Raw genomic sequence first — 19341 nt, forward strand, 5'->3', positions numbered from 1 at the left:
CACCCCAAATTCATAAGACAAATTTAAAATTTTTTAAAGTTTTAAAAAACAGTTTAAAAGAGAGGTTAGGCCAGGCCGGCCTGCTGGAAAAGAAATGTTTTGATGGCACGGCGGAAAGCACGCAGATCCGGGATCCTACGTATCTCCGGGGGGAGCTCGTTCCAGATGGCGGGTGCCCCCACAGAGAAAGCTCTCTCCCTGGGGGCCGCCAGTCGACATTGTTTGGCCGACGGCACCCTGAGGAGCCCCTCTCTATGAGAGCGTACTGGTCGGTGAGAGGCTACTGGTGGCAGAAGGCGGTCTCGTAGATACCCTGGTTCTAAGCCATGGAGCGCTCTAAAGGTGGTAACCAAAACCTTGAAGCGCACCCGGAAGACCACCGGGAGCCAGTGCAGCTCACGCAGGACGGGGGGGTCACATGGGAGTGCCCGTCGCTCCCATAACCACCTGCGCGGCCACATTCTGGACCAGCTGGAGCCTCCGGGTGCTCCTCAAGGGGAGCCCCATGTAGAGAGCATTGCAGTAGTCCAGGCGGGAAGTGACGAGGGCATGAGTGACCGTATTTAACGAGTCCCGATCCAGAAAGGGACGCAACTGGCGAATCAGGTGAGCCTCACAGAAAGAGGAAAATATGCAGCAGGGTTTAGAAAATGGGGGCTAAGAAAGAGGGGACAATTGTCAATCCAGAGTGGAAGAAATATTTCTAAAATACTTTTTTTTTTTAAAAAAAAGGAAGAATATAATATCCTACCAAAACATATGGCTGACTGATTACCAGGCTAACTTTTTTACAGCAACACCCTACGCTGCCATTTTTAATGGAGATCTAGTAAGGTTTGGATGTTGATAGTGGCCTTTTAGCTATCGGATCAAAGCTTTGTTGTATGGAGGAAGTTGAAATATAATAACCTCAACATATACAGATAGTCCTCAACTTACAACCACAATTGAGCCCAAAATTTACATTGCTAAGTGAGAAATTGGGTAGGCAAGTTTTGCCCCATTTTATGACTCTTCTTGCCAAATTTGTTAAATGAATCACTGCAGTTATTAAATTAGTAACATGGTTGTTAAGTGAATCCAGATTCCTCACTGACTTTGCTTGTTAGAAGGTCAGAAAGGTGGATCACATGACTCCAGGACACTGCAACTGTCATAAATATGAGTCAGCTGTCATGCATCCAATTGTAAATCACGTGACCATGGGGATGCTGCAAAGATCATAAGTATGAAAAAAGGTCATGAGTCATTTTTTTCAGTGCTGTTGTAACTTTGAACAATCATTAAATGAACTGTTCTGAGTTGAGTACTATCTGTATTTTATTGATTGTCTTTTCATTCAGGAATTCAATATGGCGTACAAAGCACTTCCTGGATAGCATGCTGTAATTTACAGGGCAAATGTCCCCCCCAGACAACCTTCTTACCTACCGAGATATACTTTTTGCCTCTCAATATTCCATAGCTCATGGAAAGCTTCTTCATGCTTAACCTAACACTGAATTAGAACTTGTGGCTTTCCATTCCATCCCTTGAGATTTATCCTGGATATTTGTTTTTGGTGCTTTTAGCTTAGAACTGATGTCTGGCCTTGCAGTTTCCTTGGCAAGGGGTTTTGGAAGTAGTTTCACCCTTTCCAGTTTCTTAAGCCTGAGAGGACTGGCAGGGGGAACTGGGACTGAGTGTTTCCTTGTCTCTAATCTGGTGCCTTCACAACTATACCAAACCAGATCTTCTTCCTCCCCACAAAATGTACCCCTTGAGCTGTACCTGCTGCTCCAATAGCAAATTCAAGTCTGCAGCTTTCAAGTTCCAGTCCAAGATCTTTGCAATTGGCTGGTCCTTACTCTCCAGATAACATATCTTTTTCATCTTTCTATCTGAATTTCGGACTTTTCTTCTGAGGAAATGAGTGTTTCTCTGATTGGGGACTGGTGGCTTCTGGCCTGGCCCCATGGACTATCTCCTCTGGCATTGGATTACCTTTTAGTTTGCTCAATTTTGTTAGATACATAGTAAGTTTTGAGGGTCTAATTTATCTTTGTTATTGTAAGGAGATTTGTTTTGGGTATTTTGCTATTTCCTTTGTCTTAGTTTTAATGTTTCTTTCTTCTATCTATATTGAAATTCAATTAATATTTATTTCTGCTCTGCATTTAACTCTTAAGTACATAATTTGACATAAATTATTAATTTTATCCTCATATTGATACATGCTGTCCCCCTTTCTTGCCTTCTGGGGGTTTTCTTGCAGTGGTGGGTTTCAAAATTTTTTACTACCGGTTCTGTGGGTGTGGCTTGGTGGGCGTGGCATGGCTTGGTGGGCGTGGCAGGAGAAGGATACTGTAAAATCTCCATTCCCACCCTACTCCAGGGGAAGGATACAGTAAAATCTCCATTCCCTTCCCAATCCAATGGTGATGGCTCTGGGCAAAAGGGGCCAGGGGTAACCATGGTGGGCAGGGGTGATGCCACCTGTGAGATTGGGATTGTCACATCAGAGGAAAACAAGCTAGCAAAATAGTAGGGCCAATAAGAAAAGGGATGCTTTGTGAGGGAAATAAGCAGAAGAGAGAGGCAAGGCACGCATATCACTTGTCACTTATAATTTCCACTTTAGTTTGTGACCAGCACAATTCCAATCATTCCCTCTCTCTAGAACAGACCACTCACACACCACATAATTCATTTTTGAATTGGCAAAAGATTAGCTTGATATTATTTATTAAAATGCATAAAATATGATTAACTTGCAAAATAGTCTTTGTTTCAAAAACCCAGTTACTTCTTAGGTTTTTATTTTTTAATTTTTATTTTTGTCTTTTGGTAGTTCTAAAAGAAAGGATCTTGTGAAACAACATGGTTAAAATGCTGTCCAGCTATAAATTAGAAGGGTGTCAAGATGTTTAAATTTATAACTGGAACAGTGGGGGTTGTGTAAAGAGTCAGAACACACCGTTACAGCTGATTGATTGAAGAGAGCTGGCTACTGCATGAGGCAATCTGAACTGTGATTGGCTGCCTTGAGTGAAAAGGGGGAGTTTCCTTGTTTCCCGCCTTTTTGCCCTGTGTGCTCTCTGTTTTATCTGATGATGTTCCTGTCGTGTTGATTTTACCTCACTATGCTCCTGTTTGCCTCTCTTATTTACTGTAAATGTATTAATTTATATAAAGCCACAAGTTCTTGTCAGCATCTCTGACTCCATTTGGACACAGGCTGCACAATTCCCTGACACAAGTATCTTCCTTGTACCTTCTCCCACCTTCTTATACTCCTCTGAATTAGAGAGGTTTTTCTGTGAGTCTCTTCACAATAGGATCCATATGCTGTGGACTTGGGGAGATGTTTTCCCCTTATCTCTTTAGTAATGGAGTTTGCATATCTCCCAAGATATTTTCTTTAGTCTGTGCACTGGGGCTTCTGGGCATAAGGGAGGGGCGGGTGACAGTGCTGGGCTAACAGCAGGGAGATACAGTTTGTGTTCTCCACTCAGTCATGGAAAGTCCCCAGTGATTATCTAGACAGGCCACTGAGTTACATCTTGGTTTCTCCATACGCCAGTTCTGATCTGCTCCTGGTCACCAAGTATCCTTCAAAGGGATCAGTTGTAATGTGACCTAAAAAAAATTGTAACCTGTCTTTTTGAATTGTGTTGGTGAAATGAACAATCTTGGAATTCTTTGATGTCTTCCAATCCCAGCAAAATCAGGATAATCCATCTGCATAGCTAAAATATTACTTTCGCTGCTACAAATAATGTTCCTCTCTATATTTGATCCCTTCATGGATTACTGCCTCTTCATAGATTTACTTTTTTAAAAATTTATTTTAATTATTTATTTAGTTTGTCAAACATGTACGAGATAACAGATATAAGTATAAACATGGATAAGAACACAGGAAATATGTGAATAAATGGGGACAGTACGACAGGGACGGTAGGCATGCTGGTGCACTTATGCACACCCCTTACAGACCTCTTAGGAATGGGATGAGGTCCACAGTAGACAGTTACAGACCTCTTAGGAATGGTGTGAAGTCTACAGTAGACAGTTTAAGGTTAAAGTTATGGGGGTTTGAGAATGTAACAACAGAGTCAGGTAGTGCGTTCCAGGCATTGACCACTGTTGCTGAAGTCGTATTTTCTGCAATCAGGTTTGGAGCGGTTTACCTTGAGTTTGTATCTATTGTTTGCTTGTGTATTATTGTGGTTGAAGCTGAAGTAATCATTTACAGGAAGGATGTTGTAGCAGATAATTTTGTGGATTACGCTTAGGTCAGACCGTAGGTGGCATAGTTCTAGGTTGGCCAAGCCCAAAATTACAAGCCTGGTGGCATAAGGAGTGGAGCAGAGGAGTGGAGTACTCTTCTCATGAAATACCTCTGGACTTGCTCAATTGTATTAATGTCCGATATACAATATGGATTCCAGCCAGATGAGCTGTATTCGGGAATTGGTCTAGCAAAGGTTTTGTATGCCCTAGTTTGCAGTACAATGTTACTGGAGAAGAAGCTTCGCAAGATTAGATTAACAACTCTTAATGCCTTTTTGGCAATGCTGCTACAGTGAGCTCTAGCACTTAGATCATTTGAGATGAATACTCCAAGGTCCTTGACAGAGTGAGGGTCGTCTACAAGGTTGTATCTGTCCAGCTTGTATTTTGGCCTGCCCTTTGTCCAGCTGCTCTGGTGTTTGGGATGCCTTTTAATTTTCTCAGTTTTGTTAAAGACAGTGTCTGTAAGTTTTGGGGGTCTAATTTATCTTTTTATTGTAAAGTGGGGGGGGGGGTTGGTTGGATATTCTCCTATTTCTCTCGTGTTTTAATGTGTCTTTTTTGTATATTGAAATAAAATTAATTCAATTTCTGTTCTGCACATAAACCAGGGGTGAAATCCAGCAGGTTCCGACAGGTTCTGTTCTGACCTGTTTGTTTGTGTGTTTGTGTAAAAAATAAAAAAACTTTTTACAAAAAAAATTTTTTATTTTTTTTTGAAATGAAACATTTTCCACCGTATAATTTATTTCTCACAGCTCAAACACCAAGGCAGTTGCAACAAATTTGTCAACATCTTTGTGCTGCTACCACTGGGGTAACAAGACAGCATCTCCAAGAAGACTAGATCACAGCAGGAGTTATTCATGAACCTAAGAACCCTATAATCAAAACCACAATGTTTTTACTGCTCAAGCTACAACCTCTGTACGTATTTTTTTTACAATGTATTTTTTTAGAAGCTTCAGCAGCTTACTGGGACCACTCAGAAACATTGAGTTTCTGGAAGCACCAGAAGCTTTCACGCTGCCACATTGCTTATGACTCACAGACATTTTGTGCAAAGGATATGCTGGCTGGGAAATTCTGGCTTTAAAATCTGGACGACACCCAGAGAGAAGGCTGAAACTCTGCATATTGCATTTCTATATTCTATAATGCTCAATTTGCAAATTGCACTATTTCTGCTACATTGACTCCTGCTGATGGCCAGATACGTAGTTTGCCTTTGTTGAATTAACATTTTGATTTTCTCTCTCTCATCCTTGATGTCTCATGATGAGACATTTAACTAACAAAAATCAGGCCACAGAGTAAGTAATCAGTTTTTCATCTGGACTTCCAATGGGACACCACAAATGAATTTCAAACTTCTCTAAACTTACCACCTCCTGAATAATGTGAATTTCCTTGTGCACAGTAAGGGAGGAATTTTTTGTGATGCACCATCCACAATCAAGGCATTTGAATGGTTTCTCCCCAGTATGTATACTCTACATACATGATTTATAAAACTAGACCTAGTGCTAAAATCTTTCCAACAGTCTGCACACTCTTACAGTTTCTGACCTGTGTGACTTCTCTAGTGTATCATCAGGTCTGAATTCTGAAAGAATTTTTTCCCACAATCTAGACACTCATATGCTTTCTCTCCTGTGTGAATCTTCTGGTGTATCACCAGGTGGGAATTCTGATGAAACTTTTTACCATAAACTGGACATTCATATGGTTTCTCTCCTGTGTGAGTCCTCTGGTATATCACCAGATTGGAATTCTGACTGAAACTTTTCCCACAAACTGAAGCTTTGTACGGTTTCTCTTCTGTGTGATTCCTCTATTGTATCACCAGTTCAAAATTCCAATCAAACTTTTTTATCACCAGGTGGGAATTCTGATGAATTTTTTTCCACAATCTGGACAATTATAAGGTTTCTCTCCTGTGTGAATCTGAATCTGAAACGGAAATTCTAAATTTATAATGAGGGAAGGGAAGCTGACACAGAGATGCAAAATGCAGAAAAGACAGATTACAAGTTAAAAATTGTAATGCCTTAGAAACGCACTGTATGTGTGGAGTCCTCATCACTGAGCAAGAGTTGGAAATGAGTTTTATATTACCTTTTTCTTATTAAATTCATTTATTATTTAACTTAATCGCTTCCCATCTCACAGTTTGAGGCAAATATGAGCATCTTGCCTTGCCCTAATATTCATAGCAACACTGACAAGACTCATTTTTTACATGTCAAATGCTTCTGATCATTCTAACATAATGCATTATTAAAAATGAGACATTTTCTATTGTACATTTTTTCCCCTCATGTTAAGGTAGCAAAACAGAGAGGTTTTTCCCTCTTCTATGTAACAGAGTGGCAAAATGGCTACATCCTAAAGTCTACAGCATGGCCCAGGGACAAATCCAGGGATCACTGAAAATGGTGCTGCTTCCAGGATACAGTCATGCATGTCCTTCCCTCCCTTCCCAAAATGAGGATCAGAGATCTTCAAAAGGTAAGGAGGAGGGTGTAAGGTCTGGGGATATGGGAGTCAGGCCATTTTCCACTTTTCTTTTCTCTCCACCTACAAGTTTAATCCTGAGAAAAGTTTGAGTAAAAAGAACTAGACCAGAATTCAAACAGTCAATTTCTCACCTACACTTTGAACAGGTGATCACAAATGAAATTCAAGCCTCCTCTAAACTCTTCAACTTTTGCCTCATGTGGATTTCCTTGTGTGCAATAAGAGATGGTTTATGTTTGAAGTAAAGTCCACAGACTGGACATTTGAAAGGTTTCTCCATGGTGTGAGTCCTCTGGTATCTCATGAGTTGGAAATTCTGACTAAAATGTTTTCCACAGTCAGGTCATTCAGAGTTTTTCTCCGATGTGAGTACATTGGTAAGTCATGAAGTTGGAATTTTGACTGAAACTTTTCTCACAATCTGGACATTCAAAACATTTGTCTCCTGTGTGAATCCTCTGGTGTCTCATGAGGTAGTAATTCTGACTAAAATGTTTTCCACACTCTGTCTGCTTTGGAAGACATATTAGCACCAGAAGGTTCCATGCTGCCAACTCCTTGCGCTTGGTAAAGTAGGAGGGGGGATTTAGGAGAGTGATTGTAGTTAGACATAATAGCATTCTTCCCTTTGGTCAAGGTCATGGTGTTTATATATCTAAAGGAGTGGTTGCAGCGATGGCTCAAGTTTAGACATCCATGTGACAGACTGATGGGTGCAGGGGCTGGATTTGGGGTTTTGATTGATTGAGGGAAAACCCGAAACTCTCAGATTCGGGTTTTCCCAGATGTACCCGTATACCTACTCTAATAAATGAAACTTTGAGAAATGTTTGCCTCGGAGTTTATAATTTATTAGAGTAGGTATACTGGCATGTTTTCTGGAACGCTGACACAGTCAGAACATTCAAAGGGTTTCTCTCCTGTGTGAGTACTCTGGTGTATTATGAGGTGGGAATTTCTAATGAAACGTTTCCCACAATCAGGACATTAAAAAGGTTTTTCTTCTGTGTGAGTCCTCTGGTGTCTCACCAGGGTGGAATTATCACTAAAACTTTTCCCACAATCTGGACATTCAAAGGGTTTCTCTCCTGTGTGAGTCCTCTGGTGTCTCATGAGGTGGGAATTTCTAATGAAACATTTCCCACAATCAGGACATTGAAAAGGTTTCTCTCCTGTGTGAGTCCTCTGGTGTCTCACGAGGTGGTAATTCTGACTAAAACGTTTTCCACAGTCAGAACATTCAAAGGGTTTCTCTCCCGTGTGAGTCCTCTGATGTGTCACCAGGCTGGAATTATCACTAAAACTTTTCCCACAGATAGGACATTCAAAGGGTTTCTCTCCTGTGTGAGTCCTCTGGTGTATTATGAGGTGAGAATTTCTAATGAAACATTTCCCACAATCAGGACATTCAAAGGGTTTCTCTCCTGTGTGAGTCCTCTGGTGTCTTATGAGGTGGGAATTCTGACTAAAATGTTTCCCACAGTCAGGACATTCAAAGGGTTTTTCTCCTGTGTGAGTCCTCTGGTGATTCATGAGAAGGAAATTTCGACTGAAACTTTTCCCACAATCTGGACATTCAAAGGGTTTCTCTCCTGTGTGAGTCCTCTGGTGTCTCATGAGGTTGGAATTTCCAATGAAACATTTCCCACAATCAGGACATTCAAAGGGTTTCTCTCCTGTATGAGTCCTTTGGTGTATTACCAGGCTGGCATTCTCACTGAAACTTTTCCCACAGATAGGACATTCAAAGGGTTTCTCTCCTGTGTGAGTCCTCTGGTGTGTTACCAGGTAGGAATTCTCACCGAAACTTTTCCCACAGATAGGACATTCAAACGGTTTCTCTCCTGTGTGAGTCCTCTGGTGTCTCATCAGGTGGGAATTCTGACTAAAACTTTTTCCACAGATAGGACAATCAAAGGCTTTTTCTCCTGTGTGAGTCCTCTGGTGTCTCATCAGGTGGGAATTTCTAATGAAACCTTTCCCACAATCTCGACACTCATAGGGTTTCTCCATGGAGTGAATCCTCTGGTGTATTACCAGGCTGGAATTACGACTGAAACTTCTCCCGTGGTCAAGACATTGAAAGGGTTTTTCTCCTTTGAAATTTCTCTGGTGTATCATCAAATTGGAATAACAACTGTAAGTTTTACCACAATTGGGACATTCAAAGAATTTTTCTCCTATGTGAGTCTTCTGGTGTATCACAAGGCTAGAATTCTGACTGAAACTTTTCCCACAGAAAGGACATTTGAATAGTTTTGTGTGTGTGTGAATTCTCTGGTGTCTGAGATGGAAATTTCTAATGAAGCTTTTCCCATAATCTAGACACAACCACAAGGGAGCTGTTCTGACCAGTTTTTGCTACATTGAGATCACGTGTATGGCTTTTCTCCTGTCTCGCTCCTCATTGCATAATCAGCTGTGATTTGGAATCTGTGCTTTTCGCACAATAGGCAAATCTATGGAGCTTTTCCATGGCTGATATTCTTGAGGAAGTCAAAAATATGGACAATGCTTTGCTTAGTGGTGCTTCCATTTAAGTCGTTTTAAGTCTTGACAGGGTGTGGCCTGCATGCCTGTCTGCTCTATGTGGCTTTACTATTGACAGTTTCCCCACTATGTTCCAAATATTTCCCTCTTTTGCTGAATGATAAATAAACTCCCTTGACTTTTCATGTAATGCATCCTTCAGGTCTACATAATCTGCTTATTCCTGGTTGAAATCTTTCTTGATTTTCTCTGTTTTGTCTAGCAGCTGCTGGAGGAGGAGGAGAATTGTGTGGTTTTCTGAAGGAAATGGAAAATATTTTGATTTCTGGCTCAATTTCCTTCCCTTTTCAATGTTGCTTATTATTTACAGTTGTCCCGAGTGCTCTTATTGACATTTTCTTTGTCTGTAAGATTCAAAGAAAAGTAGAACTTTGTTTATAAAGTGGCCAGAGATGATGTGAAAAAAGAAAAAAGTATATATTACAATGAAAAAGCAAATATGCCCCAATACTACCTTGTTTTTCTGAAAATAAGACCCACGCTGAAAATAAGCCCAGCCTGATTTTTTGGAATGGGCCTAATATAAGTCCTACCCCAAAAATAAGGCTGGGAGTATGGGAATGGCCAGCATGAGAGGCGGCGAGCACAAGGGGAGTGGGTGATGGTGTCCGGGTGCAGCTGAAGCCTGCCAGCCCCTTAGGGCAGCGCAACAACTACTAATTCTGAGTATGGAGGCATGTGTTTTGCCTCCTTTATAGAAGGGGGGAAGGCCTATTCCGATCACCACATTGCAGCATAGCGCGGGCTGGTGGGAGAGAAAGTTTCTTAATTCTGGTGCATGTCTTTTCACTTTTCACTAAGTGTATAAGTGTATATGTGTGTGTGTGTGTAGTGGAGGATCAGGTGGTGGTGGTGGTGAGGGCTCTGAAAGCGGGGGAGGGGCAGCTAGAGCGAAGGTGAGTACCTATGCGTTAACCTGATGGGAAGTGGGAAAGGTTTTGTGGGCGCTACGCACAGCTCTGTCCCACCACCTTACTCGCTGGGTTCCAAAGCTGAGGGGTGATAGAGCAAATTGCACGCAGCTGGCAGCATAACTTTCGCCCATCTCTTTCTGGGTGCGGCACTTCTGTTTGGTAGGCTGCTTCCCAAAGCTGGCAGCTCCATGGCCAGCCACTTTGCTTTTTCCCTCTTTTTCCTCATGGGAGGCACACAGGAGGCTTGCATAGTGGCTGTGCTGAACAAGCACCAGCACAGGTTGTCTGAATTGCCTGCCTACCCCATACCACTGCCTGCTGCCAGTGCTGCCGTGCAAGCCTCCTGTGAGCCAGGCAGCCAGGCAGCATGTCCAGATCGCCTGTCTTCTCCCCACCGCCTATCACTCTACACTCGGAATTAATGATATTTGCACTGTGCCAAGAAGGCCGAGGCATGCTGAGAGCTTGGCCCGTTGTAGCCGCAGGCAAGCAGACAGTGCGACGGAGAGGGCGGGGCCAGCAGTAGCGCTTAAAAAAAGTAACACCTTCCCCAAAATAAGCCTGAGTGCTTATTTTCAGGCGGTATAATACTCTCTTACCTTACTTATGATTCATTTGATACATGGAAGACTACTGAGATCCATCATCAACATTTAATCAAATTCAGTTGTTTACATCAGAGTTTCTTGCATAAATCAAATCCAGAACTACACTGAATCAGCTGGATAACTGAATCAGCTGGATTCATTAAGTTCTTTATATTCATAAAACACAGAAAGTATATTTACAATACCAACAGTTGATTCTTTAGCTCAGATCAGCAGACATGTTCACATAGAGTATAACAAAGTACAGCAGAGAGACTAGTTTCATTTTCAATTTTCTGCACAGACTCATAAGCTGCAAAGACACGCCCTGGCTTCAGTCTGTCTCCCAACATGGCTCCTAACAAAGTCCCATGGCTGACTTTGTTACCATGTCCTATTTCAGTTGATGAATATACTCTGACAGTTTAGTTGGGTCAATCATAAATTCTTAGCAATGCAAAAGACTATCATGAAATATATCCTGAAATACTGGGTATAGATTGTATAATTGCAGTCATATCCCTACAGAGAGAAGTACAGATGCAGCCACCTACACATGTATACGTGAAGAAAATCTATGTCTTTCAAGCCTGACAAAATGTCCCAAAATGGTTACAGTCAAACCTTCTGAGCTAAATTTAGAGATGTGGAGGTTTTAACTGATGAAATGATGCCAAAAGCCTCTGCAAGATTTGAAGCACCACTTTTGCTCATGGAAATCCTCAACTGCAAATAAGAGCAGAAAACACTGTCCACAAGAACTCTGGTGACATCCCCACTCAAATAGTCCTCACTTAACCTACCACAATTGGAACTGATATTTGTATCACGAAGCAGCTCCATCATTAAGCATGATGTCACATGACAGTGCCAATTTACATCTGTTCCTCTGTAGTTAAGCAAATTACTGTGGGTTGTTAAAGGCAATTTCATATGACTGTGCCTCGCAATGTCTTGCCAGTATACCAGGGGTGAAATGCTTCCGGTTCAGAACGGATCACCCGATCCAGTAGCGATGGAGGCGGGTGGTTTGGGGAACTGCCCCTCCCCCCATGCCCAGCCGAGCTGCACAATCATCAGAGGCTTTTTTTTAACTTTTAAAAGCATTTTTTCTACAACCTCTTCCGCCGAAACAATGCTGTTAAAAGTAAAAAACAAAGCCTCTGATGATCGCGCGGCTCAACTGGGATCGGCAGAGACATTTAAAAGAAAAAAACCTTTTTTTTCTTTTAAATGCCTCTGCCGATCCCAGCTGAGTTGCTTGATCGGCAGAGGCATTTAAAAGAAAAAAAAAACTTTTCCTTTTTTGCTGAAGAGGTGTAGAAAAAATGGTTTTATAAGTTAAAAAAAATGGCCACGCCCACCGTTACATTACCCCCCCACCAAGCCACACCCACAGAACCGGTAGTAACAAATTTTAGATTTCATCACTACAGTATACCCACTGATCTTGCTTATCAGAAGCTAGCTGGGAAGGTCACAAATTGGGATCATGAGTGTGGGATGCCGTGACCATCATAAATGTGCAACTATTGGATGGAACTAATCAGGAGAGAAGCAACCTAGGTTCTAGAACTTCGTTAGGAAAAACTTCCTAACAGTGGGAACAATTAACCAGTGGAACAGCTTACCTTCAGGAGTTGTAGGTGTTCCGGACTTCCGGTGGCACCATAGGTGCCGAAGACGCTCCTTTTGTGAGCGCCAGCCCCACGATCGCGTAAAGCCGCTAGAACAGCGCAAATCAGCTGTCTAGCGGCTTGGAAACTTTCTCCACGGGAAAAGGGGAGGAAGAGAGCAGACGGGTGTAGGTAGAGCTCCCCAAGAAGCCCCAGGAACAATTCTGGGGCTCGAAGGGTGAGAGCTCCCTGGAAGCCCGACAGAGCTCCGGATCCAGGACATTTCTGCTTTAAGCAGAACAAGACGCCGCGACCACCCCGGCAAACAACGCTTTGAATTAAACATTGGACTTGGAAGCAGGCTGAGCAAAGCCAGGAGAAATCAGATTTGCAAGTACTAAACTTTAACTCCAAATGTGTATTACTTCCTTCTGAGCTATTAAGGGAAGAAAGTGAAACCAAGATGGCGATTGAGCTCTAATGGGGCGTGAAAGTGAAAGTTAAAAGGAAAGTTCCATTTAGCGCTGGCAGCCCCTGTTTAAAACTCGAGATCCTTGCTTTGAAAGAAAGAATAAAGGTTAAAAAGACTATAGTAGTGTTTTTAAAAAATGATTGACATTATTTAAAGATTGGAAACTTTTGGATTTGATGGATTTGTTGTGATGGTTGCTGAATAAATTCAAATTGGAAATTAAAAATGGCTTCAAAACAAATAAAGACTGTTGTTAAAAGCGCTGGGAGCTTGCCAGCTCAAACGTCCAAATTGCAATCCCTCAAAGCTCCAACGGAACCACCAATATTAACACTTGAAATGTTGCAGGAAGCCCTTAAAACACAAGCCTCTGTTACAGAAAAAAAATTACTTTGGTGTTTGAGGATAAAATGCGAGATGTTGCTGATGAGATGGCTGAAATTAAACAGTTTATTCAAAATCGAAATCAGGAAATTAGAGAAGATATTGTCATGGCAGTCCAAGGTCTGGCAAGCCATATTGAAACACTAGATGAAAGAATGGAAGAAATTAAGCAGTTTAATGTGAATTTGGAAAATAAAATGGGAGAGATTCAGAATAAGATGGAAAGAGCAGAGGCCGATGTAATAATGATACAATATAGAGACATGGAATTTGCTTTGAGAGTAAGAGGCCTGAAGGAAAATAAGCAAGAGAATCTGAGAGAGATTTTTTCAGAAGCATTCGCACAGATAATGGGAGAACAAAAAGCAAATCTTGAGTGGCAAACTGACAAAATTTACCATGTCAATTCATGGGTCGCCAGACAGAAACATTTACCAAGAGACATTGTAGTTTACTTTACTACAAGGAGAATACGCAATGAAATTTTACAAGCCACTTTTAAAAATAAACCTCAAGTGCAGGGGCAGGAGGTTTTAATACTGAAAGAACCCCCCCCCCAAATGTTGAGAGCCAGAAGGGATTATACCTTCCTGGTGGAAGAACTGAGAAACCGTCAGATACAGTACAGATGGGAGGTTCCAGCTGGACTAGTGGTGAATTATTCAGGATAAAGATATCATCTCAATTCAGTGTGGAAGGCAAGAGATTTTTACACCAATGTACTAAAGGCTGGATGCCCACAGTCCCCAGAAGCCAGAAGGAAGACGGAAGCAGAGGGGGCAAGAAAGGGGGAGAAGGAAGAATGGTTGGTACAGGCCCAAAGGGGAGCTTTGATTATTCAAGAAGATTTAATACAACTTTCAACTACTGCTCAAGCTTTGGAGGTATTTGAAAAAATAGAAGAACCTAAGGATCAAAGACAGACCCGAGCGGCAGCCAAGCGTCAAGAAGAATTAAGAGTGCAGCAACTTCAGATGACAACTCAACAAACTACAAGCAGTGGGAGGAGCAAGGCCAAAAAGCAAAATGCATGGAGATTTCCAGCAAATGCTCCGCAAGCTTCAGGGGGCCAAGAATGGCAACTAGATTTCTGAGTTGGAATGTTAATGGCTTAAATTCATCACAGAAGAGGAGAAAAATATTTCATTATCTGAAACAGTTTAAAAATGAAGTAATCTGTCTACAAGAGACTCATATTAGAAGGAAAGATCAAAAATATTTAATAAATGCAAAGCTAGGTACACATTTTGTTGCATCTGCTCCTGAGAAGAAGAATGGTATAGTTATATACTTAAAAAAAGACTTAATTGCTAAACTAATTGAAGCAGATGATCAAGGAAGATTTATAGCAATTGAACTTTTAATAAAAGGGGGAAAAATACTTTTAATTGGAGTATATGCACTGAACCAACAACAGGAAAATTTTTATAAGCTTTTACATTCTAAGTTACTACAATGGCATTATAAATCATGCATTTTATTGGGTGATTGGAATGGAGTTTTGAACACTAAAAAAGATAAGAAGGGACTTTTGCAAAATATCTCAATGCGTGCCAGATTGCCAAAATCATTTTTTGAGATGATGGATGATATGGAGTTGAGAGATATTTGGTGAGAGAGGAATTCTGAAGAAAAAGATTTTACTTTCTTTTCTGATAGACATCAATCTTTCTCTAGGATTGATTTCATATTAATTACTAATGATCTCTTTTCTAGGGTGAAGAAAACGAAGATTTGTCCAAGAGTTTTAACGGATCATAGTCCAGTTTGGATGGAATTAGAGTATGGAAAGGGATTTAAGAGGTCTTGGAGGTTAAATGAAAATCTGTTTAGATATGAGGAAAATGTAAAAGAATGTAAAAAATTTATGAAAGAATTTTTCATTATGAATATGCATAAGGGTACATCTATGGAAATGGTTTGGGATGCAAATAAAGCATATATGAGAGGTATTTTGATATATTTGAATAATAAACATAGACATAAACAGGGGAAAAAAAAGAAGGACTTAGAAGAGGAAATCAAAAAAAAAAAAAAGACCAAGCTTTGATATTGAACCCAGCAGATAAGAAAATAAAAGAGGCAATTAACTTACTGCAAGGGCAATTTAATATGTTGATGGCAGATCAGGTTGCAACTAATTAGCAATATGCTAAGCACAATATTTTTTGCAATGCTAACAAACCAGGGAGATGGTTAGCATATCTGTTAAGGAAAAAACAAAAGCCACGGACTATAGAGAAAATAGAATATAAGGGTAAAGAGGTTTATCAGCAAAATATGATTAAGAAAGCATTTTTAGAATTTTATACGAGGTTGTATGCTAGTGATAAAATTCAAAGTATAGATATAGATAGATATTTACAGAAAGAGAATATTCCTATAATTACAAAAGAGCAAAGGGAGGGTTTAAATCAACCGATAACCTCTGAGGAAATTATGTTTGCAATTAAGCAGTTGAAAGTGGGTAAAGCCCCTGGGATGGCTGGTTTGACAGCCGCTTATTATAAAGACTTGCAGTTAGAAATGGTGGGACCACTTAAAGAATTATTTACTAATATACAATCTGGAGGAGATGCACCCCCATCCTGGAGGACAGCTTTTATTTCTCTGATTCCAAAGGAGGATCAAGACCACACCCAGCCAAAAAATTATAGGCCTATATAACTTTTAAATACAGATTACAAGATTTTTGCTAAAATACTAGCAAATAGCTTAATGACAGTCATGCAACAAATGATTCATAATGATCAAACTGGTTTTATAAATGGTAGACAAATGAAGAGCAATGTAAGGCAAGTTGTTAACCTATTAAGAGTATTTGGGGAAGAACAACCAAATCCCTGCGGTGCTGATATTTCTTGATGCGGAGAAAGCATCTGATTGATTGAATTGGCATTTCTTATTGAAAATAATAGAAAAGATGCAGTTTGGAGAATATTTTACACAATCTATTAAGGCAATATATCAGAAACAAACAGCCCAAATAATAATTAATGGTAGTTCAACAAATACTTTTAATATAGAAAAAGGAATAAGACAAGGATGTCCCTTGTCTCCATTATTGTTTATCTTGACTTTGGAATTTTTGTTGAGTAAACTACGTGGGTCGGATAAAATAAATGGAATTAAAATTAGGCAATATGACTACAGATTACGAGCATTCGCAGACAACTTGGTTGTTACTTTAACCCAACCATTACAGTCGGTTGTAGGTTTAATGGATATAATTAATCAATATGGACAAGTATCTGGATTTAAAATAAATTCAGGGAAAACGAAGATAATAACTAAAAACATGACTACAAATCAAAAAGATGAATTAGAAGGACTAACAGGATTTGAAATAGTAAAAAAAGTTAAGTATTTAGGGGTTTATATCACGACATCAAATGCGAAATTATTTAAGCATAATTATGATCCGTTGTGGCAAAAAATACAGAGAGAGTTGGAAAATTGGAAAAAAAAATGTTTTCCATCTTTGTTGGGCAGAATAGCAGCAGTAAAAATGAATGTTTTGCCTAAGTTTTTATTTCTTTTTCAAATGATACCAATACTTAAAAAAGATGAGAATTTGAAGATATGGCAGAAGGGTATTAATAATTTTGTTTGGGCAGGAAAGAGACCGAGAATAAAGCAAAAAATAATGCAGGATATACGTGAAAGAGGAGGTCTCAAAATGCCCAATTTATGATTATATTATGAGGCAGCTGCCCTATCAGTAATTAGTGACTGGATGAATTCAACAGAAGAAAGAATATTGAATATTGAGGGATATGATTTGGTTTATGGTTGGCATGCTTATTTATTATATGATAAGAAAGTGGATAAGACTTTTACAAGTCACATATTAAGGAATGCTTTATTGCGTGTCTGGAAAAAGTATCAGTATAAATTAAATGATAAGTTACCAATGTGGGCAATACCCAGACTCATGATATAGAATATAAGTGTAGAGCAAAAACAAGATGTGACTATTTATAAAGAGCTTCTTAATAAGGAAAGAGGTATACTACAACTAAAATCTTTGAATCAATTAAGAGAAGAAAGGATAATTCAAACATGGTTTCAATATGGACAGCTGCAAGCTAGATGGAGAGAAGATCAGAAAATTGGTATCTTGCAAAATGAGGAGAACTTGGTAAAACAAATTAGAGACCAAAGTCAAATGCATATAAAAAGGTTGTATAATGCATTAGTAGAAATAGATTCAGAAACAGAGCTAGTTAAGGACTGTATGATAAAATGGGCACAAAGTATTGAAGAACCAATAATGATGGAAACGTGGGAAAAAATATGGGTTAGAAATGTAAAGTTTATGCAAGCCCAAAACTTAAGAGAGAATTTTTATAAAATGTTTTATAGATGGCATCTAGATCCTAAAAAGCTAGCCTGTATGTATCCAAGTTTGCAACCTAAGTGTTGGAGATGCGAATGTGATGATGCCACTTATTATCATATATGGTGGACATGTAAAAAAATTAAAGCATTTTGGATAAAAATATGGTGGATTATCCAAAACATTCTCAAGAAGAAGATAAAATTTTACTCCACAGTTCTTTCTGTTGGGTATAATTACAGAATGTACGGTCATAGAGACTAAATTGATTTTAAATTTAATAACAGCAGCCAGATTTCTGGTGGCACAGTATTGGAAGAAGGAAGACTTACCTACTATTGAAGAATGGACGTTAAAAGTAGTGAATTTAGCAGAGATGGCAAAAATTTCGGCATACTTGAAGGACCATTCAAATGAAAGATATATATCGGAATGGAGAAAATGGATTGACTATATTCAAAACAAATATTGGACTAAAAAGTTTCAAATAGCCTTTGAATGAAACCAAAATTTTCTTTTTGAATTATGTTTTGTTAGTAGAAAGGGGAGTTAAAGAGCAAGAGGGAGTTTGGAGATTACAGAAAGTTAGCATATTTTAGTTTATGTTTGTTAAATATTATACCCTGTATTTGCTCTGGGAAGTCCAGGGTGGGGGATGGGGGGTTGGACGGATGTGGGGGGAGGAGGGATGGGAAAAATTGTTGTAATACTTGATAAAACTTTATAATAATAAAAAAAGGAGTTGTAGGTTCTCCATCACTGGTGGCTTTTGGAAGAGATTGTACAGCCATTTGTGTGAAATGAGCAGGGGATTGGGACAGAAGTTTCAGCTCATTCCAGTGATGGGAGCACCCACAACATCTGGAGGGAAGCCGTTCCCAAAGAATCAACCTTAATTAGAAAGAGGCTTTTTAAAGCTTCCCACCAGCAGAAAATTGCAGCCATCTGTTGGGGAGGGAAGGAACTGCAGCAGCAGCAGCTGACATGCTTCAGCCCAGTTGCTTCTCTGCTTCCAGGCCGTGGAGGAAACCAAACAGCCCGACTTGCTCCCGGACTCTCCTCCCACCTGCTCTAAATTCACCTTCCAGCTTCTGCTTCCAGATATGGAAGAGGACAAAAGCCTCCTTGCACACCACCTTCCTCCCATGAGCGACCCAAGAGAGGAAGTTCCTCTGTGCTTCTCCCATCCTCTCTAGCAATTAAGTATTTGATGGTTTTAACTCTTTAAACTCAGAGCGTATTTGCTTCTGGTCTTTCCTCCACCTGTGCTTAGCTTTCAGCTGCTGCTTCCACCCTGGGAAGACCAGGAAAGCCACCCTTCCCACCCACCCCACTTCCAACCTCTCAGCGGAGAGTCGGAAGAGGAAGCTCTCCTCCTGTTCTCCTCTTTTCCAAATTCTCTCTAGGAATCTAGAGCACGATACCATAGTCTTTTGAGACTGAAGGATGCCAATGATGTCTAGGAATCTACTGTTCAAATGTTTAAACTCCTTATGCCTCAGTTACCAATGCTCTACAGTTGTTTAGCATGGGGCGTCGCTCATCTACAGTGCGCCATTTAGTGACATAAAGCTGAAAACCATGTTGTTTCATCTCTGCCTAAGGCAGCTGCAAGATTTTTAAAATTGATTCTATGTGTTCAAGTGGTTTTTTACTTCAGTGACCACATCAATAGACTTTCTCC

The 19341-nt window shown here is 40.1% G+C and overlaps 1 protein-coding gene across 4 annotated transcripts; it reads right to left on the minus strand.

The window, feature by feature from the left end:
- Positions 1-5002: 5002 nt before the first annotated feature.
- On the minus strand, positions 5003-18842 carry LOC117656714 (uncharacterized). Of its 4 annotated transcripts, none has more exons than XM_034404891.3 (2): positions 18739-18842; positions 5003-9689 (listed from the first exon to the last, which is right to left on the minus strand). In XM_034404891.3, the coding sequence occupies exon 2, from the start codon at positions 8914-8916 to the stop codon at positions 7783-7785; it is 1134 nt and encodes a 377-aa protein (XP_034260782.2). In that variant the 5' UTR covers positions 8917-9689; positions 18739-18842; the 3' UTR covers positions 5003-7782. The 4 variants fall into 4 exon arrangements, with proteins under 4 accessions (XP_034260782.2, XP_087740284.1, XP_087740282.1 ...); XM_087884158.1 differs by having other exon boundaries at positions 18724-18833; XM_087884156.1 differs by having other exon boundaries at positions 18583-18817.
- Between the last annotated feature and the right edge of the window lie 499 nt (positions 18843-19341).

Source organism: Pantherophis guttatus, chromosome 2 (assembly GCF_059756535.1).
Source record: "Pantherophis guttatus breed Tessera chromosome 2, ASM5975653v1, whole genome shotgun sequence".
Taxonomy (NCBI): domain Eukaryota; kingdom Metazoa; phylum Chordata; class Lepidosauria; order Squamata; family Colubridae; genus Pantherophis; species Pantherophis guttatus.